The 17,764-nt window shown below is 38.9% G+C and overlaps 1 protein-coding gene across 3 annotated transcripts; it reads left to right on the top strand.

Moving 5' to 3' along the window:
* The first annotated feature begins 6,049 nt into the window (after nt 1-6,049).
* Nucleotides 6,050-9,597, top strand: LOC131243349 (probable protein phosphatase 2C 27). Of its 3 annotated transcripts, none has more exons than XM_058242648.1 (5): nt 6,051-6,210; nt 6,968-7,125; nt 7,285-7,479; nt 7,869-8,074; nt 8,954-9,597. In XM_058242648.1, exons 2-5 carry the CDS (start codon nt 7,042-7,044, stop codon nt 9,510-9,512), a joined length of 1,044 nt encoding a protein of 347 aa, XP_058098631.1. In that variant the 5' UTR covers nt 6,051-6,210; nt 6,968-7,041; the 3' UTR covers nt 9,513-9,597. The 3 variants fall into 3 exon arrangements, with proteins under 3 accessions (XP_058098630.1, XP_058098631.1, XP_058098632.1); XM_058242649.1 differs by having other exon boundaries at nt 6,057-6,138; XM_058242647.1 differs by having other exon boundaries at nt 6,050-7,125.
* Nucleotides 9,598-17,764: the final 8,167 nt, after the last annotated feature.

The raw sequence follows: 17,764 nt of genomic DNA, 5'->3' as shown, positions 1-17,764 counted from the left end.
ATTTTTTTATGAGATGAATGGTGTATGTATGTTATCAATTATCTAGGTTTAGGTTTTTGATCTATCATGTGAGATCCATATGGTGGATGCTTAGGCTTAACCTGAATCAATTAGATTTCTTAGATGAGAAATATTTTCAATCTGCTACATTATTTTATTCATTATCTCATGAATATTGAATACTTAAAATCACTAGCGCTTGAAAATATATGTTAATGGTATTAATCCATGATTCTCTAATCTCTTATACCATTTACTAAAAATATTTAAATTGTTTTATTTTTCGATAAGGCCGACCATGGTGCTCAGATCCTAATTGTGTTATCAAAGTCATCATGATTTATGGATTATTAACCTATGTGTGGAACTTTGAAACTTAAGTGTTGTTTTTAATTTAATTGAATTCTATTTAAAAGTCATACATTCAAAACTTTCAAGATCATTGCATCCATTTAGTTTTCATTACTTCGTTTTGCATTCGATTTTTTCATTCTCCTAAACCATCTCTCTGTGTAATCAACCCTGTATTCATACGATACTACTTATGAACTTCTGCACTTTGAGGCAAACAAACAAGACCCACCTTTATCTTTATTTGCCATCCAACCTGTTGAGAAGGTCACATAGACTTGGATAAAGGGAAAACACAAATATCGGCTTAATCCAAAACTTTTGTAGCCTCAGGAACTTTTCCACTGTAGGTGTTTAACCTCCATTGTGTGGTCCACCTGAGCTTTGGATCTACCTCATTTTTTTTGCTCATATTCTAACTGACAAAATAAATGGACGGTGTCGATAAAACCCATACATCACAATGGCCCTCAAAGCCCCAACCTATCCAAAGCTTGGGACATGTGGGGTAGTGATGTAGGGCAGGTTGCGAACAGTTTTATGGCTAAGATGGATCGGAAAAAGTCCGATCGATGACAGAAGTGATCCAGATCGTTGGAACTTAAAATGAATGTATCTCGCAAACCAGAATGAGCCATTAGATGTACCATATATGATTTTGGGGTAGGACGAGCTACTTTGCCCATGCTGAATTTGTGAAATACGTTTAGATCGACGGTCGAATTCGTGTTTTAATTTTGTTTTTACTATTTATGGTAAGTTTTAGTTTGAGTATAACTCTTCATCCATTGTACTTTAGGAGTTGCACCCAACATGAAAAGTGCTTAAAATAATTAGGAGAACAGCATGGTAAAGTCAAATAGTACACTTACTATTTTTGGCCGAACACTTGCGCACTAGTAGACATCATGATCGTTTATAAATAGTAAGTTTACTATTTATAATAAGTTGCGAATTATAGGAGTTTTAGTTGTAGTTTGATTTCAAAACTTCTTCCATGGCTTCGTATCCCTATTTATAGGGGTGTAATCTCTTTTTTCATCATCAATCAAATTATTACAAAATGTTTAGAATTTATTTCTATTTTCCTATTTCTTTTCTCATGAATTCGAGAAATCTCCATGAGGAGTTAATCGACTACAGAACACGATTAACTAGTTATCGCCTCAAAGGAAGATGGTGCTAGACCTCACGTCCTTCACTTCGCCAGGTAGCACTCCGCATCGCTTTTTAGTGGATCAGATGTGTTTATACATGTGAAACATTTCCATATCGGTTGTATTTTGTGGTGTCCCTTCATCATGTAAAATAGACATGTTGGTGGGTCCCACACAAGCTGGAAGCTTTCTATGGTCTGCTTCCCCCTCCTTATTTCCTGTGGGGTTCAGCCCTTTTTGGGGCTGAAGCTGCCGGACTCACCCGAATTTAGGGTGACTCGGGCGGTGACTCTTGTAATCCAACCGGGTTGGGCCGACCGAATCTGAGTTGACTCGGACGACTGACCAGAAAGGAAAGGACACGAGGTGGATGTCATGCACACATCACGATGGGCCCCACAGAGCTAGACTTCTTGATTACTTACTGAGGGGAGAAAGTCCCATGTGTAAAGTAGCAAGAAATCTTTAGGAAAAGAATAAAAGAAAGTTGAGTGATAGACCGACTATAAACAGTTGTACATTTACAAAGATGAAAGGATGAGGTTCAAAGAAAGATATAATAAGATCAGTTTTCATAACTGTCCATTCTCTAAGGGCTATTTTCAATATCTTATGCTCCAATATTCATGATTAAGATATCATCGCAACCTTTGATTTGTATAATTAAATTTGAACCATTGAGACATTTCATTTCAATGTTCCACATTCTTCTGTTCATGTCAATTGTCAGAATAATTGCTAAACTATAAGTCTCTTGGTAGGGATGGAATGGACGGTTTTGATCTTTGGTATATTTCTACAATTGGGCCACAATAGGATGGCACGTGCTAATGATATGGCCATGTGGGAACTGGGAACTTCCATGCACCCAACCTTCCCACGTGATTGTCTTGGAGAGGGGAAGGTGGATCGGGACCTTCCATCTAGTGGGGCCCTACAATGTACGTACAAAAATTTAAGCCAATGATCAAATGGTACTAGTATCTAATCGATGGTCTTAAAATGGATATAGGAAAAATAAAAGGAATCAACGGTTGAAATCCAAGAGGGAAAAATGATGGCTATGATTTTGTGATTTTTTTTCTCCTGATTTTTGAATTGTTGACCATCCACCGTAGATCTTACGAGATAAACAGTCCCAATAGGCCTTTCCTTTGCCACGTGTGCAGCGAGAGGAGACTGCATGGGAGTTCCTCTAACAAGCGCCGTGATTTTATTAATGGAACCCGTCCATCTCCAGGCACTACAATCGATGGGACACAATCCAAAGATTACACTGACCCGATGGTCCTGACCATCAATTGGAATTCAAGGTGGACGGTTGACCTTTCCTGTTTTCCACCGTCCGATGGATGACTCGACATCGGTAGTCACCCCTCTAGTACGGAGGTCAGTACTGGCTCGTGCCGTGAGACCCACCATGTATGTGTTTTATCCATGCCATCCATTCATTCGCAAGCTCATCCAGCGCTTTAACCTAAAATGAGGCAGGTCCAAATCTCAAGTGGAGTACACCACAGGAAACGATTGAATTGGGACACTTTGGCTTTTTTTATTTTTTATTTTTACACACGCAAACACACCACCACACACTCACGCCGTGATGAGATTTCACCATCTATGGGTACTTGAACCCTCAATCAGGTGTTGAAACTCCTAAAAGTCTACCATTGGAGTAAGTGTAAGGACTCCATATGCTTATATTACTACTAATGTGATTTTTAATAAAGATGAACAAATATTCTTATCTACTCATCTATTCTATTCAATGCTATTAATATGGTATTTTCATTCATTTTTGAGGTAGGTTCTGCCCCCTCAAATTAAAGTCATGAAATAAGTAGCAAATTAAAATTGAAACGGCTCAATTCGCCAAGTTAAAAGCATTTGCCCCTGTTTACTTCCATATCAACAAAGCAGCTCGGAATCAATTGGCAAAAAGTCAATGACTACTTGAGTTGCTTACCGCCATTAAAACCCTTTTAGTGCTACAAAAGTTGATAACAAGCTGATATTTATGTTTTCCCTATGTTAGGTCTGTATGACTTAAGCAATAAGCTAGATGCCAGATACATATCATGTGGGTCTAAGAAATTTTAATGGTGGGCATACAATCGTTATTATTTCCTGTGGTATGGTCACATGGGACTTCGTTCTATTTCGTTTTTGGGCTCTTGTCATGAAATGAGCTGGAAAAATAAAATAATGAACAGCATGGATAAAATACATACATCATACATCATGGTGGGCCACGCACGGTACTGGCCAAGTCACTACGGAATCCGAGTCACTCTGGTTGAATCCAATAGATGGTCAAAAGCAAAATAATCACTCAGCATGACTTATGATATGTAGCCCATCCGATAGTGACCAGACGATGGACGGTTCCTATCATCTAACAAGAGCTGCATCTAACCCGCTGCCATCGAAACAAGATGTGATAACACGAAGAAATACGAAGAAAACTCGCGAGTGCACTTTCCAGCTAAACTTGTACATGTACTCGACTACCTCAACCTTCCAGCATGCAAGATCCAAGCCGTTCATCAAATCAGCCTTATTGTAGTTACTCAGGGATAAATTTCAAACCGGCCCACTGATCCAATTTAATATCTGATCCTCCTAAAATTCCTCTCCCTCATACCATCCATTTATTTCTCCACGCTCGGCCCACATGTGATGGAAAAAAAAAAAATCAATCTTTTTTATTTAATATAATCTAAACAATCTGATTTACCTGATGAACGGTCTGGATCTTTATAATGAAATTTGTGTTCTTGATCACACGCGCGACTGCTGTAGAGTGAGTGCACTCAGCAGCCTCCATAACTCCTGGTTTCGCTTCTCAACAATAATATCTCCCGCATCCAACGGCATCTGGCCACGTATCCCCCACACGAACCGAATGATCTGTTCGTCATCAACGCTTTAAGAGAAAAACTCTGGTACCCTGCCAGAGTCGGATCAATGATACGCATGCACCTAAAAATACAAAATGTGAAATGCAAATAATTAAACTTTCCAGATTAGGGGCACCTTTTTAAATGCATCATGAACTAAAAATCAAGTTTATTTGATTATCTGACCGTCCGATTCTAAATATTTATTGGACGGCTCAAAATGCAACCAAAAACTGTTCTACAAATCAGAGGTTAGGATTGTTCTAGCAATCGGATTTTAGGCATGTGACTTAGAGAAAGTGTTTTCCATAATGTAGTCAGTTAATGCGAGTTAATTTATGCCTAATGTCCAATCTGAGCGCCTGCTTATCAAGCGTCATACGCTGCCGGAGTATGAAATTACTCCCACTCCTTCCGTCCTCTGTAACGTAAAAGACAGGTAGTCCTACCTTCCCAGAACGGACGGGCAGTCCACAGAGTGAAGTGAAATCATAGGCCGCCAGCTGGCCAAGTGGATCTCTGTAAGAGAAACTTCAATAGGTGGGGCCCAGCATGGATAGGCCATGGACCGTCCTTATCATCTTTTGAGTTGATGGAAAATCGCAGAACTGGACATGAATGTAAAGCATTGACAATTCTAATATCCTATCCGTCCATTGATCGGACGGCTGCAATCGTTTTGTGTCAACTCATACCTCGTCTGTCCTTTATCGGAAATGGGACTCATTGCTTGAACAGTTCTGATCACCACACGAATTGCCCAACTAGCGGAATAGGAAGCGAATTTCATTCTGGTAGTCCGCGGACTATAAACCTGCCTTTAGAATAGTAGGAGAATGGGATCTTGAGGCGCATAAACCCACTGTACTGCCCACCAATTTCATTAGCTTAAAAGAAACCTTAAGCTTAAAAGGGTCTGTTTGGGCGGTGGGATTAGAAGGGATTAGGTGGCATGGGATTCATCTGGTCCTCTGCCCATTCCACTCTATGCCTGAGAAGAATGGAAAAGGCTTAGAATTAGATTAGATGGAATTGCATTGTGCCCGTGCCAATTTTACTCAATGTTAGCAAGTTGTGCAGATCCCACCATGATGTGTGGGTTATATCCACACCATCCACCCATTTTTTGAGATTATTTTAAAGCATGAGCCAAAAAATCAAGTAAATCTAAAGCTCAAGTGGACCCCACTATAGAAAACAACGGAGATTAAATACTTACCGTTGAAAACTTCTTTAGGGCCACATAAGTTTTGGATCTACTCATTTTAGGGGCTGGTATCCTAACGTACAGGAGTATTTTGATCAAAATACCAGCGTCCGAACCTCAAAGGTCACTTTCCCCGAGATAAGTTTACGGGGCTGAGAAAATAAAAAAGACTCATCTACAGTTCTACTTATTTATCGGAGAATAGCCAGCGACCATCCACATCCCTAGCCGTCCATCCCCGCCACCAGAAATCCAACGACTGAAAATTCCCAGCCGCACTGATCTATGAACCAGAGGCTACCATCCGGTCAACACCAAAGTTTCCATTCAGAAACCGACACGTGTCCGGACCCGACAGCTACGAGGCAAGCGAAGGGATGACCGGAAAACCTGGGATCGCCTGTTACTGCGGCCTATATAAATTCAGTTCCTCTCCTTTCCGCCCGTCTTTCCATGGTTTTTATGGGGTTTTCTCTCTCCTCTTTTCAGTAATTATTTTTTCTCAGGAGAAGTAAAGAAAAAGGCAAGTGAATCCTTCACCGATCTGTGGAAATTCATCTTTTTTTATTCTCCTCGGATTTCACCTCCTGCAATTGTAAGAGATTCGGAATTTTATTTTATTTTGGGATATTTGCTGGTTTTTTTGTGGAATTTGGTGAATTACAGGGCTTGTTTGGGTTACCTAGGGTTTTTTTTTTTCTGATCGAGAATACTTGTGATTTGGGTTAGATCTGCAAATTCTCGGTTTCTAGGGTTTTCTAAGCTTTTAAGACTGTAGGATTTGGTGAATTTGAGGGTTTTGATATGTGAATTGTTGGATATTGGTGGAATTGGATTTTGGCGATCGGCTGGGAATCAGATGGTGTATGTTGCTTTGATTTTGATCGATTGTGCGTTGTTATCGTGTGTATGTATTTGAATCGGCTGGGAGGGTTGTGAATTGTGTGGGAATTGAAGGGAATGTAGTTTGCTTGTTTCAAATGGCGTGTGGTTGAAAGAATTGGTTGAATTGAGGGTTTTTGTGTTTTCCTCTATCGGTGGATTCATTAGGATGTTTGATGATGAGAAGATGGATTTTCATGAACATTGAGGCTTTGAGATTCTGGAGATTGTAACTGATGAGCATTCACTGAATTCTGGATTGGGGTGGATCAGGTTTTAGTTTTTTGGTTTTCTATCTCTTACAAATAACGGATGGTTGGGTATCTGATCCAATTTTGAAGGGTTTCAGCTTTGTAACTGGTGTAACGAAATTTTGGGTCGTTTGAATTTTGGGTTATTTTGGAGGGTTTTATGTGTGGAAAGGGTAATGACTGCAGGGACTGATTTATCGCGTCCTTTTACTGTATTAGATGGTCGATTCAGTAATGATAATAGGCCACCCATTGGCGATGAGAACTCCGAGGCCCTGGAGAGCTTGAAACAGATGAATATCGGGAAACCTCCTCGGCACCTTTCGGTCATTCGGCATTGCATCAGCAGTGCTCAGCTGGTGGCTGAAGATGAATTGGTGAGTTTTTGAATTTCCCCTTTGTTATGGATTTTTTTTTAATTGGACATTTTATGTTTGAAAATTACGGATATGCCTGAAAAATTATAACCATGGGCATCTTGCTGCCTTTGGAATCGAGCTAAATCTAATGTAATTGCTACCAATCTCTGCATGTAGGAGTTGAATATTGAGAATATTGGCCCCAAATCACCAGCAAATGAGAAGTCTGTGTTTTTACCCATTTTTCGCTCTGGGAGTTGTTCGGATAAAGGACCCAAACAGTACATGGAAGATGAGCACTTATGTATAGATAATCTACTTGAACATCTTGGAGAAGTTGCAAATTTCCCGTCACCAGGGGCTTTCTATGGGGTGAGTAACGTAAATACTGCTGATGCATCTTCTGATTTGTAATTGGTTGTTAATTTGCTATACCATTCATCCTCATTTGGTACAATAAAATCATGGTATGGCTAGATGCTTGCTTTTATGGCTAATGAAGATAAATGGTGTAATTTATTTTATATTTTCAGTTTCTTTACTAATTCCATTCAATCATGATCACGGAACCTCTCATTTTCCATCATTTGAAATTTAAGAGATAATTGGGGAACAAACCATTTGGTGGATTTGCACCCGTTCATTGATTTTGCCAATATGATTATTTTTTTATTTTTTTTTTTCGGCCAGAAATTCAACAAACTATGTATAGGCTGCTCATGATGATGCAATAGCTAACATGCAGTAGTTTATGTGGGCAGGTATTTGATGGCCATGGTGGTTCAGATGCAGCATCTTTCATCAGAAAGAACATTCTTAAGTTTATTATTGAGGATTCTCATTTCCCCACTTGTGTGGAAAAGGCCATTAGGAGTGCATTTGTCAATGCTGATCGTGCCTTTGCTGATACTTGTTATCTTGACAGCTCCTCGGGCACCACAGCGCTGACTGCCCTTATTTTCGGAAGGTGAGAACTCTATCCATCTCTTTTATTGATCAACACACCTTAATTGAAGTTCGTTAGCACAGTTTTGAAAGTAACTATAGAGTCTGAATTGTTTATCATTAGAGGGGGGGGTTTTTTTTTTTTTTTCTTGGCTATGTCGCATTATAGGAAATTTCTTTAGTTTAAACTGCACTATCTGTTGATTTAAAAGCCACGAATGTGTGGATATGCTTCTTGGTTCCTAGTATTGGCGAAACCTATTTCTATTGCCTGTTTGGGCAACACTTTGTTAGGAGCAGAACATGCTTGGTCAATGGGGTGTGTTGTTGGTTATTTCAGAAAACCAATAAGCTTCCTTGGGAAGATCAAGGAAATTAGTGTCCTCTTTTATGATCTAGACTTCTTTCATTTGGTAATGACCCTGTTGCTCCTTTTGCTGTGTTCCAGGGCTGCACCCCCATTATTGCATTTCAGAAACTCCCCCTTGCTCTAATATAATATATTCAGTTATCTTCTCAATTGAAGGGAGGGAGGTGGCCGTCCATCACTTTAGTCTCTCATCTAAAATCATGATCCTTGACAACCTTTGATTTTTGGTTTTCAGATCATGGGCCCAGAAATATAGCTCCCTTGAATTGCATGGAATTCATAAGTTTGGCTTTTGTTTCGAAATCATAGTTTTAGATTCGGGGTATTATCTTTTTAACTTATGCGATGGGTTAAGGAAAAGAAAAGAAAAGAAAGGAAAAGAAAAGAAAAAACTTATGCAATGGGTCTTGCACATGTTGTCAATTGCTATTTACATTTCCTTTTATCTTCATTGTTGTTGTGATCTATCACCTAACGTATATTCATCTTGAGACTTACTTTTCCCGACATAATTCTCCCATCACCATTCAGGATCATGCTAATCGCCAATGTTGGCGATTGCCGAGCCGTGTTGGGAAAACGTGGCAGGGCAATTGAATTGTCCAGAGATCACAAACCCAACTGCACCAGTGAAAGAATCAGGATTGAGAATCTGGGTGGCATCATCTACGACGGCTATCTGAACGGCCAGCTGTCGGTAGCAAGGGCTCTTGGGGATTGGCACATGAAGGACCCTAAAGGCTCTGCCTGCCCATTAAGTGCGGAGCCGGAGTTGCAGGAGACAATCCTCACAGAGGAAGATGAGTTTCTGATAATCGGCTGCGATGGTCTATGGGACGTGATGAGTAGTCAAGGTGCTGTTACAATAGCAAGGAAAGAGCTCATGCTCCACAACGATCCCGAGAGATGCTCAAGAGAGCTGGTGAGGGAGGCACTTAGGCGGAACACATGCGACAATTTAACGGTCATCATCGTATGTTTCTCCCCAGACCCGCCTCCTCGGATAGAGATTGCCAAATCCCGAGTGCCGAGAAGTATATCAGCAGAGAGTCTGAATTTTCTCAAGGGTGTTTTGAACAGCAATGTATGAAGGGATGTAAAATGTTTTTTAGTGGTTGGGTTTTATGTGCTTTACTTCCTTTGGCCACCAATAAAAGTTCCAGGAGTTGTGATTATTTTGTGGGGGGGGGGGGGGGGGGTGGTGCGGGGGTGGGGGTGTTGTTAGAAGTTAACAATGTACATGTAAGATTAATCATTTGTATCAGTAGAAAGCATGAATTGGTTCTTTTGGAGCTTCATGGGATTTCTCTTTTTAGAACACAGACACACACAGCATGATTTTAAAAATCAGTTTCATTACGGATGTATAGATCATTATGTGAAGGAAATGCCACTGGGTTACATGATAGGTGAAAAAAGGGATTGTATTGACACCATTACTCAGATTGATACGTCTGTTACATGATGATATGGTCGTTAAGGGCCCGTTATTAAAGTTGTAATTTTAAACTAGATTTAGCCTATTTTGAGGACCAAACATGAAATTTGAGCGGGATTCAAGAAACCGAAGCTGAGTGGACCATTTTTGAAAATATTAGGAGATGGGTTAAACTATCACCTTTTTTTCTTTTTCTTTTTCTTTCTTTAAAAAAAAAAAAAAAAAAATTCAATACACACTCTTACACCCGCACACACCACATGGGTTCTTGAACCCATGATCTCAGAGTTGAAACAGAGTGTTTGCCGCTAAGCCATAAATTGAGAGGCCCTCAGTTATATATATATGTTTTTACGTAAAGGGCATTAATACAACAATTTAGCAAGTTGAGATGACACATCTCAGTAGACACCATTCTTACTAAAGAATGGGCCATTACATTATCAAAACAAGTCCAAGAGAAAAAAATTACACGTGCCACCCTCACATTTATTAGAATTTTAATGGTTACTTTTTATATTTTTTCCCAAATCAGATTTAAGGCTGTTGCTGGAGCTGGGCACGGGACGATTCGACTTGTCCGACTTGTTTAGACCCGACTCGACCAGAACCGAATGAGTAAGTCGGTCCGAACTGAGTAGACTTCACCTAATCTGAATTCATACCAAGGCAAGTTCGAGTTACCCAATTACTTGACCCGAAACTCGATCTGGTCAGTCTTGACTTGACTAAAATTTAGTTTATATATATATATATTATATATATATATATATATATATATATATATATATATATATATATATATATATATATATATATATATATATATATTATAAAACCTAAATCTAATCCTCCTTTTCCTCCTATCCTGAGCCCAACAACCACCCACCACCACTAGGCCACCCTCCTCTCTCTCCTCCACTCCCTCATCTCCCACACTTGATGGTCTCGACCCAACAGCCACTAGCTTGACAGCTTAGCTGCTCGTCTTGACTGAGCAACTCGTTTGCACCCACCCGGTCCCACCACCATCATTGCCCTCCTATCTCCCTCCTCTTCCAAGCTCGGCAGCCAACCACCACCTGTTAGAAAATCCAATACACAACGGAGGATAGAAGAAAACGATCAGATCTATCGGGTTCAAGGCTCGACTTGAATAGTCGATTTCTCAAGATAGATTTGCTGCCCTTTTTCTGGAAATTCCAGCAAGTGCAAATGAAGGAAATTTGCAAATTGTCTTCAGGATACAATGAACTCTCAATCCAATTTTCAACACGAAAATTTGCACATTTAAGTATTGAACAGATCTCTAGTTTTGACACCACCATGCCTTAAGACGTTCAGAAAAAACTCAGAAAGAGATTAGATCAAGAGTAATTGCACAGAAGATGATATAATGTTAAGAATTAAGAGTCTATCCTTCTGGATTATAGTATCCAGGATTTATATCAACTGAAAAGTTATAGATTTCTTCCTGAAGAGGTGCTAAAGAGCCTTTTCAAGAAATTCATACCCATTCACAGCAAATAATTGTCTTTCCATGAAAGGACATGACTCTATGTCATATGGCAGTTATTTCTGTACCCATTCAGACAGGATCAATTATCCAATAGGAAAAACTGAATCCACATAAGCGACACATGACATAGGTGCCACATGTACAATCATGTCACAATTACTCTTAATCAACAAAGGTCATAAAATCATCAGGATAAACCCTCGTTCAATTCCAGTTGTACCATGGCAAAAAAAGTTTGAACCATGTGCCAAAAAGACTATCTTTTTGCTCCTTGCGACGATGTGAAGTGCTAAGTGCGCTTAATAAAGCGCCCAAGCAGCCTTACAGCCCACGCCATGTGCGCGGATGGTACTTCACACCGTCCTTGAGGAAATTTGAACCCTAGTTGCATAAGTAAAACCCCTTCTCTTACCGACTGGCTATTCACACTATTTATGAAAAGTTTAAACAATTAATATATTTATTTACTTTCTAAAAATAACTTTTATTTTTGAAATTTATTTTTATCTAAAAAACACAACACCACCATCATCACCCTCATCTCTCCCTCCTCTTCCAAGCTCGGCAGCCACCCACCACCATCATCACCCTCCTCTCTCCTCTCCACTCCCTCGGTGCCAACTCGAACAAACTCGGTACTTTTGACCAAGTTGGACTCAGCTCGAATTAGTCCAGGCCAGACCCGAATTCGGATCGGTTCGGGCATGCTGGACTTGGTCTGGTCATCCTCAACTCAGTCCAACTCGACTCGATGCCTAACTCTAGCCGTTGCATAGCCATATTGGCAGGACGGACCACACGTTACCTTTGTGTGATACCTTGGGGGGAGGGACCCTTGGATTCTTCTCATCCATTGCCAGGTATGCTACCGGCCCACCATTTTTTTGGAGCCTTTCCAACCTCGTGATTCCCTCTCATTCCTGAATATTTTATGACCCGCTCTATTAAATTCCCAGCCTACCAATTGGAGGATGTGTTTTTCTTTCTTAACTTTTCCTTTTATATATATATATATATATATAAAGGCATTGGCTAGCCTTGCAACCTGTTTTATTTTTAAATTCTCGTGAAACAGGTGAAGGAGAGGTTTGCCATCCCACAAGCACTTCCAAACACATGCACGTGACTCGATACGTATATCAGGAGGGGCCACGTCGAGATCCTTTTGCCCAAAATTCAGGCTCTTCACTCTGATTGCGTAGTGTACCACCGACATTTAAGTGGCAAAGTTCTGTGGGCCCCACCGTAATGTATGTGTTATATCCACACCGTCCATCCATTTTTCCATATCAATTTAGGGCGCTCAAATGGACTAAACCACATAAAGCAGTAGGGACAATGACGCCTGCCGCAAAAAGAGTTATTGATCTATGCCGTTGTTACCACCTGAGAGGTTTGTCCACTCATTGTGGTGTATGGGGGAGCGGATTAGGTGAGACCCCATATCCACCTAGGTGGGTGGGACCCCTAGCTGACCTCATCCATTCCAACCATCCCGATTAAGAACTCATTTTAGGGCATGATCTAAAAAATGAACCAGATCAAAAATCTCAAGTGGACCATAATACAAAAAATAGTGGAAATCGACCATTAAAAACTTCTCATGAGCCACAAAGTTTTGGATCAAGCTGATATTTGTGTGGTCTCTTCATCCAAATCTTTATGACCTTATCAACAGGTTGGATGGCAAATAAACATTACGGTGGCCCTCATGAAGTTTTTAATGGTGAGGATTCAATCACTATTGTTTCCTATGGTATGATCCACATGAGATATGGATCTACCCCAATTTAGATAAACCACGCTCATGGTGTTATGCTCTATTTATGCCCGATCCTATGAGAGTCAATTAAAGAGTATACTTGTGTATCTAAATTCTGTTGAGATACTTGAAGATGATTTGTAATTGGCATCTATCAGGTGATGCCACACTATCCATAAAGTAATGGTGGCCGCATGAAACATGATCAAGTTAGCAACAAGGCTTAAAGTAGTTATTGATGTTGGAGGCAAACTAAGAAGGAAAAAGATTCCAAGGATTCAGTAGTGTTGAAATAATTAGAGTAATCATCAGGTCAGGACGTGAGAAGCATTTGAAGAACCATTTCAAGGTTATAAATATTAAAGGAATTTGGTAGAAAAATTTGTCTCCTATCAAATTAAACTAAATAAAATCTATCTTTCAATTATATGTCATTTATATTATTTAGTGTAATCATTTATATTCTTTAGTGTAATTTTTTAACTTTATATGTCATTTACATTTTCTTGTGTAATCCGTAGTAGCAATTAAAATAGTTGTTAACTTTAGTTGTAATTCAAGTCTACGATCATATGTTAGATTTAGTTTGAGTATCAAATAAAATTCTCTAACTAGATAGGCCTTAGACAATTATTTTTTTATGATCGAATATAAAAAATTTCTTTTTTGTTTTATATGTACTAAAGAGAAAATCATTTCATATGGAAGGCAGAGGTGTGACTCATTTTTAGAGGATAAACGTCACTCTCTGACTATTGCCTGATTATCTTAAGCAACGTTGTGCAAGTAATTGAATAGACGACTGATCTTATTAGATCTCGATCATATATGATCAATTTTCACATATATCTACCTATCTTGGTGCATGGGGTCATAGACGTTTGATTTAAATTAAGCCGCACATATAATTCTCACACGCTCGCACTAATCACGTGATCAAGATTAAAATAGTAACAATGCACAGTATATCTAAAATGAAACCCATGATCTGGACAGCTTAATTGCATCCCATGTGTAATTTATGAGTATTTTGTAACTGCCCGTGCATTATCCATGACACTTCAGGAGAGTATCAAAGTTCCTCTCTTAAAAAACGATGATAATAAGAATAATAATAATCCAATGTTTCAAACGTTGGCAGGAAATGTGAACATGGAATCCCGTTGCTGTCGCTGCAGGGGATGTGCTGTGCATTGATTGGGACTGCAATCTGTCAATCAATCAGGGGAAGGGTTACAATCAAATCCCAGCCACGCATTGGAATCAGGTTATTTGTTTTCTATCCAACCCTTTCTCAAAAAGGGTTGTTATTTGATACTCCGGCTGAACATTACACTTGATATGCAGGCGATCATAAATTGTACACATTGCATGGATTAACTCAAAAGTAAACTGACTAATTCGTGGATATCGTTGTTGCTTAGTCATTGTTCCCAAATCACCTCAACTTCTAACTCATTTTGAAGCGTCCATCAATCTGGACAATTTAGTTGAATTAACTTGTATTGCACGTAAGCAATTTCTGAATAATTTTTAATTGCTCGTGTATCATCCATCATCCTCAATCAGAGTACGGAAGTTTTTCTTTTCCCAGAACGCCTCTAGTTGCCAGCTTGTGATTGAGAAACCGTTTTAACGTTGGGAGCGGATTAGGTGCGGCCCTTACAGGTGGGCCCACGTGTGTATTCTATATCCACACCCTCCGTCCATTTTGTCTGATCATTTTAGGGCATGAGGCCAAAAATGAAAGAAGATCCAAATCTCAGGTGGACCAAATGATATAAAACGCTGATTGAACACCCTAGATTTAAAAACTTCCTAATGCCCACCATAATGTTTCAGTAATGTTTATCTGCCATCCAACCTGTTGATAAGGTCCGGTGAGATAACAAACAAATATCAGCTTGATTCAAAACTTTTGTGGCTCATTAATGGTCAATCACCACCTTTTACTATGTGAGATAACAAACAAATATCAGCTTGATCCAAAACTCGTGTGGCCCATTAATGGTCAATCACCACCTTTTCCTATGGTATGGTTCATATGAGAATTAGGTCTACCTCATTTTTTGTTCTCGTGCCAAAAATAAAATGATCCAGCAAAATGCATGTACAGTGTGAATATAGAATACATACAATAAGGTGGGCCCAACAATCAGGCTCGCACCTAATCCACTCCCTTTAACTTCGGGCTTACACGGAAGTAATCAAAAGTTCTAATTTTTTTTTTTCAAGTCAAGTTGGCGGAGACTAGTCAACAATTGTTTCTCAAAGGCATATGATAAGAAAGGATTATCCATCATGTAAAGTATGGTAGCACATGTGTAGCTTGGCACACGTGGCATATGATAGTGTGAACGCCGCCTTCACGCACGAGCATGCGATAGTGACCTCACTTCCTTAATTTTTGGTATTGATTTGTTAGTATAGCTAAAGTATATTATTGACTCGAGAAATGCATTTGATTCGAAGTAGCCACTAGTTAGATGGAGTTTAAAATTTACGGCCAGGTAGAAACTATAAAATTGCTTAGGGGTCGGGGAATTTCACGATTCCCTAACTCAAATGACTTTCGCTATTGGTCTATAACCGTATATTCTGAGTAATGAAAAATGAAAGGATTAAGCATTGTTTTTCGCTCACACAATGTGCGGTCTCTACTTCAGAAGAGAGTTTCAGCATTTTTTTATTTGGTCGTGCTTCACATAACCCATAAGGGTCAGATAGGCGAAAGCAAGAAAAAAAACTATCTAACCTTACACCACAGAGCCAAGTAGCTCCGGGTAGGTTAATAAAGTAAAAATGTAATGAATAAAATAAAATGTCATATAGCCTTGCTTTGCAAGATTTAGGATCCTGAGTAGGCAAATAAAGTAAGAAAAAATGGAAGAGCGTGAATAATGTAGAATGAGATGTAAGGATATATAGATATAATTGATGCACTTATAATGTGTGGAGTGGAATGCAAATTAAATAGAGATAGATGAACTCTTAGCTTTGATGACTTCTTAAATGACCATTTTTGTCTCCTATATCGAGCAGCATATCGGCATGTTGGAAATATTTAAGACACTTCGAGCAGCACCTCCAAGTGAATTCCAACCCACAGACCATCTCTGTATTTTTTTATATCTCTTTCTACTATCTGTTTTTTTTCTCTCTCCCTCGCTCTCTGTTTCTTTCTATTCGTTTTCTCTCTCTCTAGCTTACTTCCCTTGCTCCTCTTTATATGTATGTGTGTATTTTCATTCGTCCATCGGATCCCTTATATAAGCGTTGGCGGCCGAATTATACTGCCAACGGCCGTAATTACTCGGAATGCATTGTGGGCATCCGTAGTTTAAAACGTAATATATTATATTATACATATAAGTTAAAAAGTAATGATTACTTTTATATATTTATTTTATAATAAATTTTTATGTTTATATATATATATATATATAGAGTAACGATTGATTTTTATTTTTTGTGCAAATTATTTGAATGTTAGTATCTTATTAGTTATCTGTCTATTTTCAATAATCTTAATTTTGTTGGAAAGATAATTAGATAAGGTTCTCAACAAGATTAGAATCACTTCGATCGGACCTTATTTAACCTGCCGAAAATACAACCGTACATAATATGAAATCGATTGTGTGCAATTTGACCGATGGTTTATTTTCGATGATATTAAGATCATTGGAAATATCACCTGATAAGTTTTTCAATGCAACTGAAATAACTTCAATTGGATCACGTTTAGCTAGTTTTAAGTGCGGATAAAAATTTTACCGCTTTAGTTGCTCAGCAATGAGTGATTTTGATAAACGGGCTGGATCCTCCTCATCATAATCCAAATTAGAAAAAAACTTAAGTTCATTAGAAAAATCATTTGAACACATTTCCAATGAATCATACATCATCTTAATCGGTCAAAATTTACTATCAATAATATTATGACCACTTCGTGGACGAGGACGACCGTACTTTCTTCAATCTTAAATATATGACCTCTCACGCTTCAACACAACATTATTCGGAAAGATTAAATAGTACAGAGAGCAATCCACGAGTAGAGAGAGTTCATTTTATCCTTTTTTTGCTCATCGGTTGTTACATACAAAGAGTTAATAGAATTTTGGAGTTTTGATACACGACCATGATCGAATCGCTACTGGATTTGGTGCTTCCTGATTGGATCCATTGGTTATCTCCGAGACATGTTGAGTATACTCCCAATTGGATCTAAACAGATTTTCAATGATCTCTGAGTTAGTATAAGACAATTTATTGAAGTCAAGCAAAAGCTAAAAGAGTGGCTTGTCCTCGTTTTAGGTAGGGTGTCTATAGATAGGCTCTTGAAAAGTAAATATGATAATTTTTACTGCATAAAATTGGATAATGACACTTGTGATGCGTGTTTAATGCATTGTCATATACATACCACAACTAGGGGTGTCAATGGGATGGGCTCAGGCCTGAAAAATCATAATTTTAAATAGGGCTGGCCCGAAATAGTTCAAACTCTAGGTTGACACCTACCCTAGGCCCAGCCCGTTGATAGCCCTAACCAGAACCATTGGATAAGCTACCACACTAGAAAAAATAAAGGAATTTTTTCAAAAGAAATACTATCTA

Source organism: Magnolia sinica, chromosome 4 (genome assembly GCF_029962835.1).
Source record: "Magnolia sinica isolate HGM2019 chromosome 4, MsV1, whole genome shotgun sequence".
Taxonomy (NCBI): Eukaryota; Viridiplantae; Streptophyta; class Magnoliopsida; order Magnoliales; family Magnoliaceae; genus Magnolia; species Magnolia sinica.
Note: the sequence above shows the minus strand (reverse complement) of the source record. Positions and strands in the feature narration are given on the sequence as shown.

Bases quoted from the DNA above. Each gene is read 5' to 3' on its own strand.
- LOC131243349 (XM_058242647.1), top strand. From the start codon at position 6,925: ATGACTGCAGGGACTGATTTATCGCGTCCTTTTACTGTATTAGATGGT. The intron at 7,126-7,284 runs GTGAGTTTTTGA...CTCTGCATGTAG, and splicing joins TGGTGGCTGAAGATGAATTG to GAGTTGAATATTGAGAATAT. The intron at 7,480-7,868 runs GTGAGTAACGTA...TTATGTGGGCAG, and splicing joins CACCAGGGGCTTTCTATGGG to GTATTTGATGGCCATGGTGG.